Here is a 17,452-nt window from a genome sequence, read left to right as displayed (position 1 = left end):
ATGGACTGCACCTTCATGCATTGGTGGGCTGCCTGGGCAGGCCTCCATATGTAACAGGGCACACACAGCACCAGGGTTCTGTCAGCTTGAAGAGACTTTGCATGTGAAGACGCCCAGTGCACTTTCACCCGGCAAACAACACACACAGCCAGGCCTGGTCTCCCTTCTTTATTGATCTCTGGCTATAGCAGGGTTCCGAGAGACCGAGGACAGGGGTCAGTCACATGCGTCTCTACCCCTCTCTGGGTGGGGTAGGAGGGACGAGTGGCAGGTCTGAAAGACCGTGGATACGACTTCACACGCACAGGGCCCACTGTACAAATGCATGTCTGGTATTTACAAGGAAGGAGGAGGGCAGTCACTGGACTTGGGCCTTTCCTGGGACAGAGCGGGGCCACAGGAGCCTGAGGAGAGGAAGGGGCGGGGGCCTGCTTGGGCTGCCGGCTGCCTTCCACCCGCCACTCCCCACTTGTCCCAGGAAGGGGCCTCCTGGGCCAGGGCTGGGAGGGGAGGGACCCTCTCTGTCACCCTCCCCATGCGCCCTTGACCCCAACCCAGCTCTCCTGCCTGTGCTCTAGGATGCATCCTGAAGGTGCTCTGCTGGGGAGACCTCAAAGCACTTTACAGACATTGGTCGGATGGGAGCCTCCTGGCCCCAGGGGAGGAGAAGGAGGCGACGGGTTCAGGACTCGGCCAGGGCAGGTGACAAGCCCCAGGGCTGAGACCTGTCCCAAGTCCTTGAGGACCGCCCCCCCTAAGCCCCTGGTGGCTCTGGCTCCTCCTCCCCCAGTCACCATTCCAGAATGGGGGAGAGGGGAGACTGCAGAGTCTGGGCAGGGGTGGGGGTGAAGTAGTGCAGGTCTGGGGTACAGAGGATGCCCCCATTCCCAGGCCCTAGAAAGATGCCATGCCCTGAAGGAGCCCACACCCCACCCTGTGCAGAGCTCTGAAACCCCCAGCTTCCTATCCTGTTCCAGCCCCTCCCAGGGGAGGAAAAGGGGGACCCAGACCTGCCAGCTAAGATCTGGGGTGGGGGCTGAGGAAACCCCCAAAATGTATTGCTTAGAAACTTGGAGGCAAAAAGGATGGGGGAGGGCCCAGGGGGCTGGCATCTCTGACCCTCCCCCCAAGCCCTGGGAAACCTCCAGGAAGCTCCCCTCCAACCAGTCATCTGGCCACGGGGAGAGTCCAGAGGCAGGGGGATGGACACAGTGACCATTGGGAGCCCGAAGTTCCCCAGTCTTGCCACCGGGAGAGTAAAGTGCACCCCAATGGGTGTCGGGTGGGGAGGGGCCCTTCCCCCAACCCCACAATCTCTGGCATTCGTCCTTCGGGTGGGTTTTCTGTTCCTTAACGTCCATGCTCCCTCGGAGCAGATGGGGGAGCAGACCCAAGGGATGGTGCTGATGACATCGAACACTCTGGACTCAGTGAGGACCTAAGGGAACAGAAGACCTCAGTGCTCTGATCTCTGCCTTCATCTCCAGCCTGCCTTACCTTCTTCAGGCCTGCCGCCACTCAGCGCCCAGTGCAGCTGCACAAAAAATGCCCTGCAGGAGGGCACAGGGGGTGCTGGAATGAAGTCACGCCCCACTGAGCTCCGGAGCCTGGGGCCTGGCTGTGCCTCTCCTGACCCTCACTCAGAGCTGCTTCAGCCCCACCCCAAACTGGGGAGCTGCCCCCTCTCTTCCTGGAGGGCCCGGACCAAGAAGCAGGACACCCCCTGTGTCCCACTTAGGTCCCAGCTCGGGCCTCTGTGTTCACTTCCTCCAGGTTCCCGCCTGGAAGGAGAGAGGGAGACCCTCCCCTCTGCTGAAGCCCAGAGATGCCCCTTCCGAGAGGCCTGTGGGACGCCGGCCTCGCCCTCCTGCCCGCCCACTGCCATAGGCTCACCTGGGCCAGGCCCCTCTAGTCCAGATTCCCATTCTGGTTGTGCTCGTCTTCAGCAGGGGAGGCTGGGGCCTCTTCCTCACAAGGGGACAGCTCGTCAATGGACATCTGGTTGGTGATGCCTGCAGGAGAGCGGGAAGGAAGCTGGGACCAGACCGAGCAGTATGTTTTCCCCAAACCCAAGGAATATGTGGAAAGAAGGAAGTGATTCTCACACACCCCCTTCCTTCAAGCTGAGCTACATTCAACCTGTGCCCACCTGGGGAGAGGCTCCCCAGCCTTGCTAAAATGCACAGCCCTCAGCCCCCACATTAAGGAAAAGATGCCTCAGCCAGGGCCACCAGGTTACCACAGCCTCAGGACAGTACCAACAGACTGCACGTGTGCACGGGGCTCCTCGGGTGGTGGAATACTGCTGTCCCTATCTACTCTCAAGCCCCCATTCTAGAACATTCCAGGTGGGTCAGCCTGTGCCTGATCCCTTTTCCCAACTTGGGGAAGGTGTCAGACAAAGGGCTGCTCAAGGGGCTTCGGGAAAATGGACCCATTGCTGCTCAGGCTTCCCTGGTGGGTGGCTCAGGTGGTAAAGAATCCACCTGCAACACGAGAGACCTGGGTTCAATCCCTGGGTTGGGAAGATCCCCTGAAGGAGGGCATAGCAACCCACTCCAGTACTCCTGCCTGGAGAATCCTCATGGACAGAGGAGCCTGCCGGGCTACAGTCCGTGGGGTTGAAAAGACTGAGTGACTAAGCACAGCACAGTTGCTCCATCAGCCGCCCTCCCAACAAGGCCTTATCCTCCCAGTGGACCCACCGCTTGCCGCCCGTTCCTTCCATTTCTGCTTGTTCTCCTGAATGTATTTGGTCCAGGTGGAGCGGAAGCTGACCACGTCAGGGTTGGGGTCTCCCACTTCTACATCCAGAGAAGGCTGGCGCCACTGGAAGCTATAAGCAGGACCCACCCACATTGTGGAGGTGAGACCCCGCCCACCCCAGAATGGTCTTCCCAGCCCTCAAGAGTAGAGGGGATGGAAGCCTCATCCTTCTCTTTTCCCTCTGCTGAGTACCTCCCAGTCCCCACCCCTCTCCATACCTTCCCTTCTGCTAGAAGGAAAATGAAAACAGCATTAGCCAGAAAGGCAATAAAGACAGCTAATAGGAGAGATTAAAATATGGTGGAGGGGGCACAGGTGCAGGCCACACCCTCTGCCCCCATCCTTTCACCCCCACGTGTGACCCACAACAGAGGAGTTGCTGTTTCTCCACCTCCCCCACCAGTCGGTTCTCTCTGTGGGCCCTCTGGTCACCCCGGCCACCCTCACTCACCTGGGCTGGTTTTTAGACTTGGAGTCGTCATCCCCGGTGGGCTGGACACTCTTCTCAGCCACATCGGTGAGCACAGAGAACGTGGGCTCCACAATGAAGTCGATGAAGCCTGCAGTGCAGATAACGCAGGGAGAAGGCTGACCTGGGGAGCCGCACAGAGGACTCAGCCGGCACGCCGGTGCCCCCAGCTGCATGGAACACAGTCACCTGGGGCTCAAGAGTTCCCAGTGGGGGCAACCTTTGCGATGATGTCTGTGTGACCCCAGAGAACTCCACCCCAGCCCTCCATGCTCCAGCATAGCGGCTCGCCTTGACGGGAATGGGGACTGGGAGCCGTCCCGACCCGGCCCAGCCAGCATCCTTGACCTTTCCCAACCCTCTCCTCCCTTCAGGAAGGGACACTCACCAATCTGAGACTGCGCCACAAGGGTGGAAGTGCGGTCACAGAGTGGAGAAAAGGGCAGGCCCAGCTCGGCCTCCTTGTCACCCTGGGGAGCAGACAGAGCAGGGACTTATTTCAGTCTACCCGGTTGGGGTGCAGCTGCGGGTAGAGGGGCTGCCGGGGGAGAAGAGGGAGCTCTGTGCCTTTGACCTGGAAATGAGCAGCATGCAAATGCCACTGCCAACAATGACTGTTAAGCTTTTCGGAGATGACATTCTATCCCATGGGTCTGGGATCAGGTTGGCAGCTGCAGACAGCTAAACAAGGAGCTGGAGGAGGAACGGGGAACTTGGAAAACATGGAGGAGAGAAGGCCCCATGGGCAGGGGCAGACAAAGATGCCCCCTACCTGGCGGAAGAACTCCTCCATGAGGGCCTTGGTCCAGCGGCTGTGAACTGACCACTGCTTGGTGGGGTGGCTGATGTCAGCAGTATGAAGCAGCAGAGAGAGGGCCTTGGACTTGTCAATCCTGTCGGGGCAGGTGGCAAGGGAAGGGAGACTGATTGTTTAGGAAAAGGAAGCCTGGACCATTCCTAACTTCCCATCACACTCTGTCTCTCAGATCTAACATCAAATACCCTCTGAGACAAGATACACATACACGCACACACACACACACACACACACTTACATATGTATAGGAAACAGCCCAAGCTCTCAGAATCAAAGGGCCCGGAATCAAATCCTCACTGTATGTTTCACACACTGTGTGATGTACAGCAAGTTACTTAAAATTTCCATATTTCATTTTCCCCAGTCCTAAGCAGAAATCAAAACAGGATCTGCCACAGAGAGTTGTTCTGAGAATTAAATGACATACAACATATAGGTATTTAGAATAGTGTCTGGCACCTAATAAGTGCTCGGTAGACGTTACCTATAATTATTATTATAATAATTATTATTATGATTCGCCAACAATGACATGCTCTGACCCTGCCCACTCTCCCACACACAGACACCGTACATTAACACACACCTTCAGGACACACACAAACACAGTCTGTTCTCTCTTACATTTATATACTCCCACCCACTTTTTTTTCCCCCACCCACTTTTAAGCAACATTAGATGTAATTACGACATTTGTTCTGTGTTGTTTTTTTTTTAACCTCGCACAACTCTCCCAGTAGCCCTGTTAGAGTGGGGGCTGGCAGTGAGCTGTGGTGGAGGGGGGCATATCATTTTCACTTCTCACACATAGGGAAACGAGTCCAGAGGGCTGAATGATTTTCCATGACATTCCAGAGTATGCCTGTCCTGAAGCTTCCCTGAGGACACCAGTCTCAGACCCCCACCTCAAACGCTCTGCAGTAGTCCAGCTGCCTGAGCTGTCCACACACCCAAAGCCAGGTGTGCATATCCATCACACACACCAGATACCCTCAGATACCTGGAGCCAGGAGAGTTTCTACATCCTGGTAAGTACTTGGCACACCCACTGCCCTATGGATGCCCTCCAATTCACACACCCCTCACTCTGGCCTCTCCCCAGCCACACCCCACCAGATGTCACCTCTCCAGCTGCTGCAAGGCTGTCTTCATGGACTTCACTTGCTGGAAATGGCAGGACATGTCTGTGGCCAACACCATCTCGATGACCAGAGCCCGCAGCTCTCTGAAGGGACAGAACCCGAGGAGTGATCAGCACTGCTAGATAGGAAGCCTAGGAAGCAGGAAGAGGGAGCTGGGGTGAGGGGTCTCCAGGGATGCCCACGCCTGGCTTCTGCTCACACAAACTCATCCTTGGTGAGGTTGATGAAGATGTTCATCTCGTCGTCCTGCATCATTCGGAAAACCGAGCTGATGTGGTGATTCTCCAGCACTGAGCGGTCGTTGTACAGGATGGCGCATTCCGACCTGCAAAGCACAAGGTCACCAAGTCCAGCCCCCTATCCCGCCACCGCTGCCTGCTCCCCGCCCCGTGCCTGCCGCATCCCCACCCCTCACTTGGTCTGGATGTGGAAGCTGTTGGTAGTGCCAGTGTGCTCGTAGTCGTGGATGGCTGCAGCAAAGATGATGGCCAGGACCTCAATCTCCGACAGGCAGTGCTGGGAGAAAGACAGACAATGAGAGGGGGCTGACGCCCTGTCGACTACCCAAAGACCTCCACACACAGGCTGGACCGCTCATCCCAGCCCTTCCATTCTTCACGTCCAGCTCTTGGGCTAAATGCAGTCAGGTTTCTCAGCTCCCAGAACTGCTAAAGACCCTCTTCCATCCCTACTAACAATATTCCCTCTGCATCTGGCCACACAGCCCCAGCGCTGCCCAGAAAGTTACGGTCCACCCAGGAATTCTCTAGAGTGAATAAGTCCAATCCAACTCTGTAAAGACTTTGGGATGCCAAAGAAGAGGACCCAGAGAGAAAAAAGGAAATGAGTGTATCAACTGTAGGCTGGACTCGCCGAGTCTGCAGCCATAAGACCCTGAATCCCAGAAGAGTGACCTCCAGGGCACCTACCACCATCCCTGTGCGGAGCAAGAAGCAGTGGACCGTCTGGGTGACGTCAGCTGCGTGGATCTGGTTGTGGTAAGGGTTCTTGTACTTTCCGTAGCCTGTCTCCAAGGCATCCAGGAAAGTCATCAAAAACACAGTGGGAATCTGCAGTGGGAGAGGGGCAACTGAGATTTGTGGAGGATGTGCAAATGGCAGGCCACCGAGGACAGAGGTCAGTGAGGCCCTTTCATGAAGAGACGGCAGGGCTAGGGGAGCACTGGTCCTGCAGTGAACCGGGCTCGCATCCTGGCTCCACACCCGCTGGCTGCGTGACCTTGGGCAAGCCACGCGCCTCCCTGTGCCTCTGATGCTTAATGGAAGAGTGAAGATACTACCACCTACCTTGAATTTAATGAGATAAGTACAATACAAGGTACTTAGCAAGTGCTCTCCCAAGAGTAGCTATAATTATTATTATTTCCCTGGAGATTTTTAAGAAGAGGAAAGAAAATTTCCTTCCAATCACCCCACCCCATCCCCAAACCAATACCATGGAGAGGGGCTCAGAAGCAGGGGAAAGAATAAGAAGACCCGGAGAGGACCCTCTAGCCAAGGTAGATCACCCCTACCTCTGAGAAGCCTTCCCCCACCCTCTGTCCACCAAACACACACACACACACACACACACACAAGCGCCAGGAGCCAGAGCTCTATCGGGCTCAATGCTGTCTAGGTCTCTGCATATGCCCTGGGGCATGTTCACCTCCTTCAAAGGCCCAAGGCCCCCAGAGGGCAAGGCTGGTGTCTGCACCTGCCCCTGGATCTCTGAGGCTGCGAGGAGAGCAGGGTTCAGGGCTTGGGGAACCCTCTGTAGAGATGAGCAGCAGTGGCGAGACACAGAGGAGGTGCCCTAGTCAGTCAGACCCTAACATCCCCCGCCCCCACCCCTGGAGGGCTGTGCCCCAAATTCAGGGAATTTTAAAGGACTGTTTCCATGACAACTGCCCTTGCTTTTGCGTTGCCATGGAGTCCCTGGAGGAAGTGAAGGGAAGGGGAGGGGCAGGAGAGGGGCCGGGTGCCCAGAAAGGGAATGTGGAGCTTAAAAGAGCTGCTCCAACTGGGGTCTCTACTGGGCAAGGACTCTAGAGCATGAAGACCCCTCTCTCTAACTGCCTTGAGGCAAGGCAATTTGGGGGTGGGCCAAACCCAACCTGAGGTAGTGACTCTTGGGGTCCCCCAGAACCACCCTTCCTTGGTGTCTGGAGGAAGTCTGAGAGCCAGTTTGGAGAAATGTGAGCTGAGAAAAGTCTTAGGAAAAAGAAGACCCTGCTATTCTCTGTCCTGGAGAGGGCAGGATTGCAAAGAAGAAAATGAAACGGCAGAAGAACAGGCCTTAGGGAGGCCTGAAGAGAATCTCAGAGCATCTTACCAAACTTCTGGGAACTCTCTTGAGAGTTTTTGTAAAAGGAGGAGTCAAGGGTCAAGGAAAGGCTCTCACACACCAATACTCTGTTATAGTGAGGTGGAGGCAGAGGGTGGCAGAGGACTTTCCAGAGCCCTCTGGGAGGGCCTTCCTACTGGACTCCTTTAACCACCCCTCAAGCCCCTCCATGGGACATGGCAACCCATGTCTCCAGTATTCTTCCCTGAAAATTTCCATGGATGGAGGAGCACGGTGGGCTACAGTCCATGGGGTGGCAAAGAGTCAGACACAACTGAGCGACTGAGCGACTGAGCACACACCATGCATCCCCCTCAGAACACACACTTTCTTCTCCGATCTAACATCTACTGTCACTCCACCCAAGTGCAGACCTAATATCCCCCTCATCCTCCAACTGTGGTTTCTCCACAAGGAAGTGATTTTTTTCCAGCCCCTGTTCCCCAAAGACGCTCTCTCCTGGCACAGGATCTGAAGAAGATTTCAATCCCATATTCTTCCCGGCCAGCCAAGCTGAAGAGCAATTCTCCAGCCCTACCTAGCCTTGCCAAGAGCTGATCCTTTCCATAAAATTCCTTGGACAGAGCCAGAATGGGAGGGGAGGAGAGGCCACCCCCACCACCACCAAAAAAAAAAAACAAATGTAGAGACATTAGTCCTGCAGAGCACCAGCTGACAGCCTCTGGACCCCAAGCCTCCAGTGTCCACAGGCAGGAGGGCTGAAACAGGGGGCTGAATTGCAGCCAGGCTGGAGAGGACAAGTTAGGGGACAGAGCCAAGGAGGAGAGGAAAGAACCCTGGGCTGGACAGCCACAGGCTAGAACCTTCCTCTGAAAAGCAGTACATGAAGCCAGAGGCTGGGACTGCAGCAAGCGGCGGAAAGGCCAGACTGCGGTGGGCACAGGGTGACTTCCCCAACAGTGAGACCGAGCCAGAGAGCCTGTAGAATGTGCCTGTGGGAGCAGGGTGGTGGGAGTGGGGAACCCTGCCCAGAGGCAGAGGGAGAAGGCTGCCCAACCTTAAAGCGGCTGATGAGGTTGTGCCGAGTCAGCAGCTCAAAAACGATGGTCCTCAGGGCGTGGTCATCTGCTGCCCGGTTCAAGGAAAAGACATCAAAGCACCAAAGGTCCACATTCTATGGAGAAACAAGGAACTAAGCAGGGAGACTCCCAAGACGGACATCCCAGCAGCAGCAAGGGCTGCGGTTAGACTTCAAGGAGGACTTCCCAATGATTACAGACGCATGGGAAGCAGGAAAATAAGTGGTAAACAGGCCTCTTTCTTCCTGGATATCATTCAGTATGGGAGTGACAAGAAGTCAGGAGTTTGCCTCTTAAGTGGGTCAAAGTTGTTTTGAGAACCAAGGAAATGACAATTAAAAAAGGAAGTAAAAATCACCCCAGAGGAGTCTGAAAGTCCTGAGGACTATTCCATCCCCCACCCCCAACCTTCTCCCCGGGATCACCTTGAGACAGTTGAGGACCGCAGTGGAGTAGGTGGGGCCCACAGAGGTGTACGTTCTCCGGAACATCCTGAGGGAGAAGAAGGAAAGGAGCCCCTGAGTGAGGTCTGATCATGGGGTCTGATCAGGCAGGGCTGGGCGGTTGGGTCAGGGGCACATGGGCTGGTGATACAGTGGAGTCCTGGAAGACCCCCCTGGGAAAGAGGGCCACCGGCAGGGGCCGAGGGAGGCAGGACGCGGGGAGCCTCACCGCTCCACGAAGATGCCAGCCTGCACCGCGTGCACGATGCTCCGGAACTTGGGCTTCTCTTCTGCTCGGCGGCCTTTGGCCCGGGTCTGCTGGGTGAAGGTGGAGGCCAGCCAGTCCCGCACCTCCGAAGGCACCGCGTCAGACCGCAGCTCCTGCAGCTCATCCTCCGTGTCCAGGATTTGCCTGAGGCCCCAGAGCGGGAGTCACAGAGGAAAGGCTGCAGGCGCTTCCACGGCCTGGAGACCCTGGGCCCAGCCACACCCCACACCCTGGAAACTCTCACACCAGCCTCTCCCTTCGCTGACCCTCCCTTGTCTTTCTTTTGCTAAGCCTTTTTACTTCTGTTTCTGTATCTGATGTTGCCAATGATGAAACAGGTCACTATGTGAGAGTGAACACCCCAGTTCTGGAAGCATTCAAGCAGCCAGTGGCATGGATATCACCTGTTGAGGATGCTCCAGACCAGCAACACTGTCCAGCAGAAATAAAATGCAAGCCATGTATAACTAAGTTTTCTAGTGCTTGTGTGCATGCTAAGTTGCTTTAGTCACGTCTGACTCTTTGCAACCCCATGGACTGTAGCCCGCCAGGCTCCTCTGTCCATGGGATTCTCCAGGCAAGAATACTGGAGTGGGTTGCCATGCCCTCCTCCAAGAGATCTTCCCAAACCAGGGGTTGAACCCAGGTCTGCTATGTCTTCTGCATTGACAGGCGGGTTCTTCACCACTAGCGCCACCTGGGAAGCTCAAGTTTTCTAGCAGCCATATTCAAAAGGTAAAATCTCTTAAATGATAACTTTCCTTTAACCTAATATGCTCAAAGTACTATCATTTCAACATGCAATCAATATAAAATATATTAATGAGACATTTTACATTCTTTTTTCCAAGTCTTTGAAATCCAGCATGTTTTTCTACATATACACGTACATCTCAGCTCACACTTGCTACATTTGAAGCCCCACTAGCCACGTGTGACCCGGGCAGAGCAGGTCTGGAAGGCCTCTGCCCTGGGAAGAAGGTGAGGACGCGATGAGCTTTAAGGTCCCTGCCAGCTCTGGAAGGGTCTTCTCCTCCTGATAATCTGTGTTTGTCTCTCTCTGCAAGTCTGTTCCTCTGCCTCCTTACCTCTGCTGATAATTCTACCTATAGATCTATCTGTCCTCACTCCCCGCCTCCCTCCTCTGGCCCTGTCACGCGTGTCTATCCCCAGCTTTCTGTCTGACTCCCCATCCCTGGATCACTGTGTCTGGCTGGCATCTTTCTCTTCTGTGTGTGGGTTTTCTCCCCGCCGCTCCGCGTCACCACTCTCACCGAGTCTCATCTATATAGACGGCCTCCAGCAGAGAAGCTGTGTACTCCAGGTTTTTCTTCAGCTCCTCAATGTTTACCTCCCCGTTCTCCAACTGCTTCACCATGTAGCGCAGCCTGTGGGGGGGGGTGGGGGTACAGAGAACCTGCTTAGGCGCCGCTACCTTGTCAAAAGAACAGGATACCTCTAATAGGATGCGTGTTCCAGAAACAGCCACAGCCTTCTATAGCGCATTAATCTTTCTAACAGAATAACAGCAGCTAGCGTTTTTCATCACAGGCCATTGCCACCGCCTGCACTAAGTTTATCTACCCCCCAAAGTTAAACCCCAGGCTCTTCCACAGTCCCCAGCCACCTCTGACCTCTCAATACCTCCCCTTTAGTCAACGTTTCCTGAAAACTCTTGTTTAGATTGCCTGGGGCCCAACAGAATTAGGCAGGTACAAGCCCCTGGGGTGATGTTTTGAGGATGATCTGTTTCAAAGTCTGAATAACCAAGAGATGAAACTGCCTATTTCCCTCCAATAGAGGACTTTGGGAACAACAGCCATCAAAAGGGCCCCCAGCATTCTTTCATTATGTCTCTTGGTTTGAGCAGGGAGGGGGTACATGTCCACAGCCCCTCTGTCCCTGGCAGGGATGGTGAAGACACAGAACAAAAACCAATCTGAATGCTTTCGCCGGGCCTCACTCCATTCAGGCAGAGCTAATGGATTATGATTCCAGAATCCATCAACCGGGACAAAGCGCAAGATTAACCCCTGCCTCCCTGGTGTCACTCCAGAGAGAGCCTCTGGCAAAGGGTGACTGTACCCCTCCCCTACCTCTGCCGTGAGGCAGCTTCCCCCAGAGCCAAAGTGGTGAGGGTGGGCTCAGGGGTCTCAGTGGATGCTTTGCCTGAAGGGACCATCCCTCATATTTTGCAGTCACAAATTCTGGGGGATTAACCGGGTGGTTTCTTAAAAGTCTGCTTTATGACTGCCTGAGACCAGCCCAGGCAGTCATAGGTACACAAAGCTCTTGATTTTAGGTGGTGATTTTAAAGAAAGCGATGAAACATTCCCCTCTGGCTCCTTCTCCCAGCTCTGCCCCACCCCACCTAAAAGCAAGGTGAGGTGAAACAGTGGCCAGCACAATTCCCCACTGAGAGGGGCTTCAGAAACCCAAGGTCACCCTATGAGTCAGGGAGAAGAGTATGAGTCAGGGACCAGAGGCTGAAATTAGCATCGATTCCCAGGGATGCTGGGGGAGGGAGAACAATGGCATTCCTGAACAGAAGCAGCTCTAGAATCCTGGGGTCTCAGCAGCTTTGGAAAAGGGGCGCCCAAAATAGCCAGCCCCAGGAAGCATCACCGGCCAACTCTCACCCCAGGGACCAGCAGTCCTGGCCAAAGACAGGTCTGCATTGCAGATGAGGCAGAAGGGAAAGAGGGAAAATGGCAGGGAAAGAAGCTGGGGGGTGAGGCTCAGCCTCCTCAGTGGGCTATCCAGCCTCCCTGCTGTGCCTTCTCCACGAGAAAAGAGCAGGCTGCTCCACGAGGAAGAGCCCTGGTTCCGTACAGCCCAGCCCCAGCTCAGGCTTCACTAGGGAGGAGGCGTAGAGGCCGACAACATAAAGGCTTTCCAGCCAATGAGCTGGAAAGTGGCGACTGAGAGCCGACCAGGGATCACACAGCCAAGAGGTACCACTGTCTCTAGGGCCCAGGCACAAGCTGGGGCTGCCCTCTCCCGCTCAGTCCCCATGGCCAGGGACCCTCGAGTCTGGGGACACAACCCAGGAAGAAGGAAAGGCCCCTGCTCCGATCTTTTCCCATCCCAGCCCTAATCTTCCACTTCAATCAGCCCTTTTTACAACGGAAAACTCTGCCCACTAGGGGTCAATGCCCACCACCAAAGTTCTGCCTTCTTTCTTGAGCCACCCTGGGAAACACACATCCTAGCACAAGCTCCCGAAGTGAACAGCCAAGCCCACGGGTGCTCATTTGCATGTATTCGCACAATCTCTTAACAATGCTGCCAGCTTTACATTTTAAAAAGTGCTTTCTCCTACGTTATCTCCTTTTATCCTCACAATGGGCCTAGAGGGTGGGAGGGGGGGAAGGCTGTGCAACCTTATTTCCAGTACAGAAACGCAGGATGCCAGCACAGCTCTGGGAGGTAGAAATCCCACATTCAAACTTTTCACTTCCTGGACAAGTCACTACTTCTTTATCAGTGTCTACCAGAGTGTGGCCTATGGACCACTGACATCAGAATCACCTGGGATACTGGTGAAAAAAATTTTTCTGGGTCTCCCCACACACCTACTTAACCAGATTTTCTAAGGTTTGGGTCCAAGGATCTGTGTTTTTAACAAACGTCCCAGATAATTCTAACTCACCCTAAAGTTTGAGAATCTTTATTTTCAACCTTCAATTCCTTCATCTGTAAAATAATGAGGATTATAATAAACTACTTGTGTTGGTCACGTGGGCAGCACTAAACCACCCGTGAAGAGCTGCTGTTCAGCCGCTCAGTCATGTCTGACTCTTTTGTAACCCCATGGACAGCAGCCTGCCAAGATCCTCTGTCCATGGGGTTTTCCAGGCAAGAATCCTGGAGTGGGTTGCTATTTCCTTCTCCAGGGGAACTTCCCAATCCAAGGATCGAACTTGCATCTCCTGCATTGGCAGGCAGATTCTTTACCACAGAGCCATCAGGGAAGCCACCTGGGAAGAGCTGTTAATAAGAGAATTAAATGAAATAATGCATGCAAAAGGCCTGGCATATACAATGAGGCTCTATAAACATATCTGTATTAAAATTAACTGACCAGCATCATGGCTGCCCTACCCAGCTCACACCTCACTCCCTTTGAATCCAGCAAGCACCTGCCTTCTTGATCCCAAGTCCAGGTGAAGAACGGTGAGCCTAATTTGAATGGAGGCTGGTAATTAGGAAGCCCCCTAGCAGAGGAAATGAGAGGATGATAATAACCATGATCTCTCCTTTATAATTACATACCACAATCACCTTATGGGGGTGGTTACATGACTTGTCACACAGCTTGTCCATCTCAATCAGGTTGGCCAGCCTAAAACTCATTCTACTGGAGCCTAACTATGCCCCAAACACCAAAAGTGAGGCTGGACCCCACTGCATCATAGCTCCTTCAGTGTCAGTCATCTGTCCTTCATGGGGTGATGTTGTCTGTGGACACCATCAGACTCACAGGAAACTGGGGGTGTCTCGGTCGCACTCACGATGACTTCTTGTCTGTCCTGGCAGCTGTGCTCAGAGCACACAGCATGTGCTCAGTAAATGTTCACTGAACAAAATAAAAGGGAAAGGGGGCAGATTAATCAGGTGGGGGGCTATCTGCCAGTGCTCACAATTGAGATCTCAGCCTAGGGAGAAGAGTGTGGTTGTAGGCTGGCTTTCAACACACCCCTCCCTCCAAGTTCCTCCCGCCTCCACCTCTCGATCTTGTCCAGAAGTTCTTTTACAGCTCCTGTTGAAATCTGAACCCAACATGATCCAGATACCAGAAGGAGAGGGGAGGGACGGAAAGAAAGATTAAAGAATAAATTTGACAAGCAGGGTGTCCAAGGAGGGAGCCTGGACTCGGGCAGCTGGAAGGATCCAGGTGCTAAACTTCCCCCTCTTGGAGTTACATAACTTTCCCCACGACACTTCCTGGCCTGGTGGGGGGCCTCTCGGATTCCTACGCCCTTTAGAATTAGGATCTCCCCAGACCCACCTCGCTTAAGGGGACCTTGCCATTCGTCTGCTTGGATGGGTAGGATGCTCACCCCTGTCCAGTCCTCATCCAGACCTAAGGAAAACTGGAAGCTTCCTTCCCAAGAGTCCTCCCACTCCACTCCTAGCGCTGGTTCACCATCTCCACTTCTTTCTCCTTGACCTTCTCCACACCATGGGAAAGTCTCAGGTCCTGACCCCTGGAGGCCTCAGTCTCTCCCAGCTCTAAGTAGCCAGCTGGAAAAGGTAGCTTCTGGGTAGTAATAATCCCAATGCCCCCAGACAAGTGCAGCTCTCCAGCCCCCATCAGATGATCTGGTGATTTCCAAAGCCCCTTCCCACTACTTGGAAGTAGTAGTGGGAAGTAGCACCCACACTCCCTGAAAGATCACTGTAAGTAGAGAGCTTAAGACAGAGTAGCCTCAAGCTAAGGGACCGGGAGTTGAAAGAAGAATCCTATCTCCCTTTTGGATTTTTAAGACCAGATGAGGAGATATTGGAGGAATGTGAGGTCTTAAGAATGCTGGGGTTCAGGAGGGAGAGAAAGAGGGAAAATAACTGCTAAGTCACCTGCCACTGCTTAGTCACACATACACACACACACACCTATATGAGACTGTCAAGTCTTGATCCTGCTCTTCCACCAAACTACAAGTAGTAGACCCACAGCAGCCTGTCCTCTGGTCCTCCTCCTCCCCTCTCCCTTCCTCCCTGGAGCCTACCTGAGAATAGGACCCTGGAGGTGACTCCTCTGCACAGGAACAGGGCTGGCCATGGGAATCAAAGTTCTCCACTTCAGAGTATCAAAATGCTGCCCCACAGGCCCCTGGGCCCCTGAGGGGAGTGGTTCCCTTTTAGGCCCCTGACTTCCTTCTCTAGGTCTCAGCAAAAGTGACCGACTGACTGAACAGAGAGAATTTAGGGGAGGGGAACAGGAGGAGCCTAGCTGGAAGGAGTGATGAGGCAGAGACCCAGCCCACAACTGGGTGAGAGGCCGCGGGAAAAGTTTCACATCTGAATCAGACTAAAAACAAGAATTTGTTCTCAGAAGAATCCCAGAAAGGACAGAAATAGCATAAGCCAGCCCCTTGCTCTGAGGAGGTGGGGCTCCTCTTTCGGGGGAAGGAAAGGGTTAGCAGGAGGCTTAAGGGGACAGGGACTGGGAGCCATCCTGATTTGTCCTGAAGAGGAAGTCTGCAGTGGAGTGGAAGGAGCCCTCCAGAGCGTCCCAGCTAGGCGAAAGCAGATTTGGCTGCCTCTCAGGGTCTTTTTTCCGGGTCCACTCTTCAAAATGAGCTTTAACCCACCTGCAAGGACGGAAGCAAGACAGGAAGAGAACTAGAAACTGCAGAAAAGGGGCTTGCTGAAGCTAGGGATCCGGGTATCCTTACCCAGAGACCCGCTCAACAAGGAGGAAAGCCCCCACCCAAGCAGTGACTGAAAGTCAGGAGTTGCTCATCGAAACCGAGAGGCTAGGCGAGTTGAATACTCCCAGCCCCAGTTTTCTCATCTGTCAAACGGGGACTGGGAAATAACCGTGAACTGACTGGAGAGAGGTCTTTCCAGCCCAGAGGGCGAAGTGACGGGACAGCCCACGAAGAGCCTGTGGGACCAAGGCCCCCTCTCTCTCTTCCAGGCTTTGGTCCCGCTCAGGTTAGGAAGTGAAGAACCCGGCCTCTGCGGTGCGGAATAGATGTGCGCAAACAGCCCCAGCCCGCCTTCCGATTGGCTATGGGGTGACGTCACCAACACAAGCGCATGGGGGCTGCGATTGGTCAGCGGAGGGGATGGGCGGGGCTGAGGAGAGCCCGGGTGAAGCCTAGGGCAGCGGGCGAAGAGGGTTCCGCGCAACTATGATCTACTTCATCGACGGTCTAGGGTTGATGTAGGGATGAGGAAAAGCGACTAGAGGGGATGAGTATGACAGAAGAAAGAGAAAAGAAACGGGCTAAGAGCCAGGATTTTATGATGGGAACTCTTGCTTCATCGCCCACCGCACCCCTACCCACCAAAAGCAGGGAGAAACTAAAATACTTTGTCACTGTGCTATAGCCTTGAAGGATTATAACCAAATGAAGTTTGGGAAATTACTGGGACGAGTGGAAGTTGTCTTCAGCAGTAAAGAGGGACGAAGGTTAAATGTCTACAAGGTTGTGTGAACTCTTGGTAGCCATGAAGCAAGTGTTTTTAGAGAGAAAGGACTAGCCCTGGAGTCAGACACCTGGCACTGCCCCTCGGGGATGTGGGACAAGTCATTCGGCCTGCTCTGTAGAAAAGCTCTTTTGGAGAGATAGAGAAGGGGTGGGAGTGGGGGCAGATGGTACACCAGCAAACACCAACTCAGGGCAGTGCCCCCTCCTCACCTGACTCCAGGCTCAGCCCCCAAGCCAAGTAGGCACTAACCCCAACCCTCCTACTGGAAGGTAGAGATTTCTTAGACTAGAAAAGCTCCAGAGAGGATATCTTGTCCATCCCTCTGCTCCCTTGCCCAGTAGAACCAAAACTAGTTGGAGAAATAACAGCTTACCACATCACCCCAAGTACATACATGCTGCATCATCCCAGTGTGCATCCCACCACGCTCATCTCACCAGCCTGTTATTAACTCTTCCTAATTAGAAAGGACATTGATCAACCACCATCCCTTCCTGGGGAGAAAAATTTCACACATACCTACTCACCCACTCATGTACACACATGCTACACTCTACTTCTGTCTGAGTTAAAGAGACTGAGAGCAAGAGCATAGATGTGATGACCCCAGAGTGAATTTTCCTCTAGCCATTAAATGTAGTTTTAAAATAGCAAGCAGCTCAACTATCATGCCTCCCTCCTTGGTCCATCCCCACCCTTCCTCACCTGCCCTGAAGAATAGGAGTTGGGATAAGGGATGAGCAAAGCATAGGTGACTCTGCCCCTGCTCAGAAAAGAGGGGTGTAAGGGGTAGTGGCTGGAGGGCTGTTGAGGAATGGATTAACTGGCTGATCTAAAGGCTTAAAAATCTCAGAAACTGAAAAAAAAAAAATCAAGGAAACCATCTAAATCCAATAGAAAGAGGATATTAATTAAGATCAGGAGATTTTGCCTGCCTTTTAGCACTATGTATGACCTTGAACAAGACACCCTGGGCTCCATTTTCCTTGTCTGTAA

At 53.7% G+C, this 17,452-nt stretch overlaps 1 protein-coding gene across 8 annotated transcripts in view; it reads right to left on the bottom strand.

Annotated features, from left to right (window-relative positions):
- Positions 1-153: 153 nt before the first annotated feature.
- Positions 154-17,452, bottom strand: part of PDE1B (phosphodiesterase 1B) — a 26,674-nt gene continuing 9,375 nt past the window's right edge. For 2 of the 8 annotated variants that reach the window (XM_006063688.4, XM_044941805.2), the window contains 14 exons: positions 10,567-10,680; positions 9,254-9,436; positions 9,007-9,073; positions 8,560-8,676; positions 6,125-6,265; positions 5,611-5,711; positions 5,395-5,520; positions 5,177-5,278; positions 4,008-4,128; positions 3,624-3,705; positions 3,218-3,326; positions 2,706-2,836; positions 1,894-2,012; positions 154-1,438 (listed from right to left, as the gene is read on the bottom strand). In XM_006063688.4, the coding sequence (XP_006063750.2) occupies positions 1,909-2,012; positions 2,706-2,836; positions 3,218-3,326; positions 3,624-3,705; positions 4,008-4,128; positions 5,177-5,278; positions 5,395-5,520; positions 5,611-5,711; positions 6,125-6,265; positions 8,560-8,676; positions 9,007-9,073; positions 9,254-9,436; positions 10,567-10,680 (1,498 nt within the window). In that variant the 3' untranslated portion in view covers positions 154-1,438; positions 1,894-1,908. The other 6 variants (XM_025284316.3, XM_006063690.4, XM_006063693.4 and 3 more) reach the window with 6 other exon arrangements.

The sequence above is a fragment of the Bubalus bubalis genome, chromosome 4 (assembly GCF_019923935.1).
Source record: "Bubalus bubalis isolate 160015118507 breed Murrah chromosome 4, NDDB_SH_1, whole genome shotgun sequence".
NCBI classification, from domain to species: Eukaryota; Metazoa; Chordata; class Mammalia; order Artiodactyla; family Bovidae; genus Bubalus; species Bubalus bubalis.
This window is presented reverse-complemented; position numbering and strand designations above follow the sequence as displayed.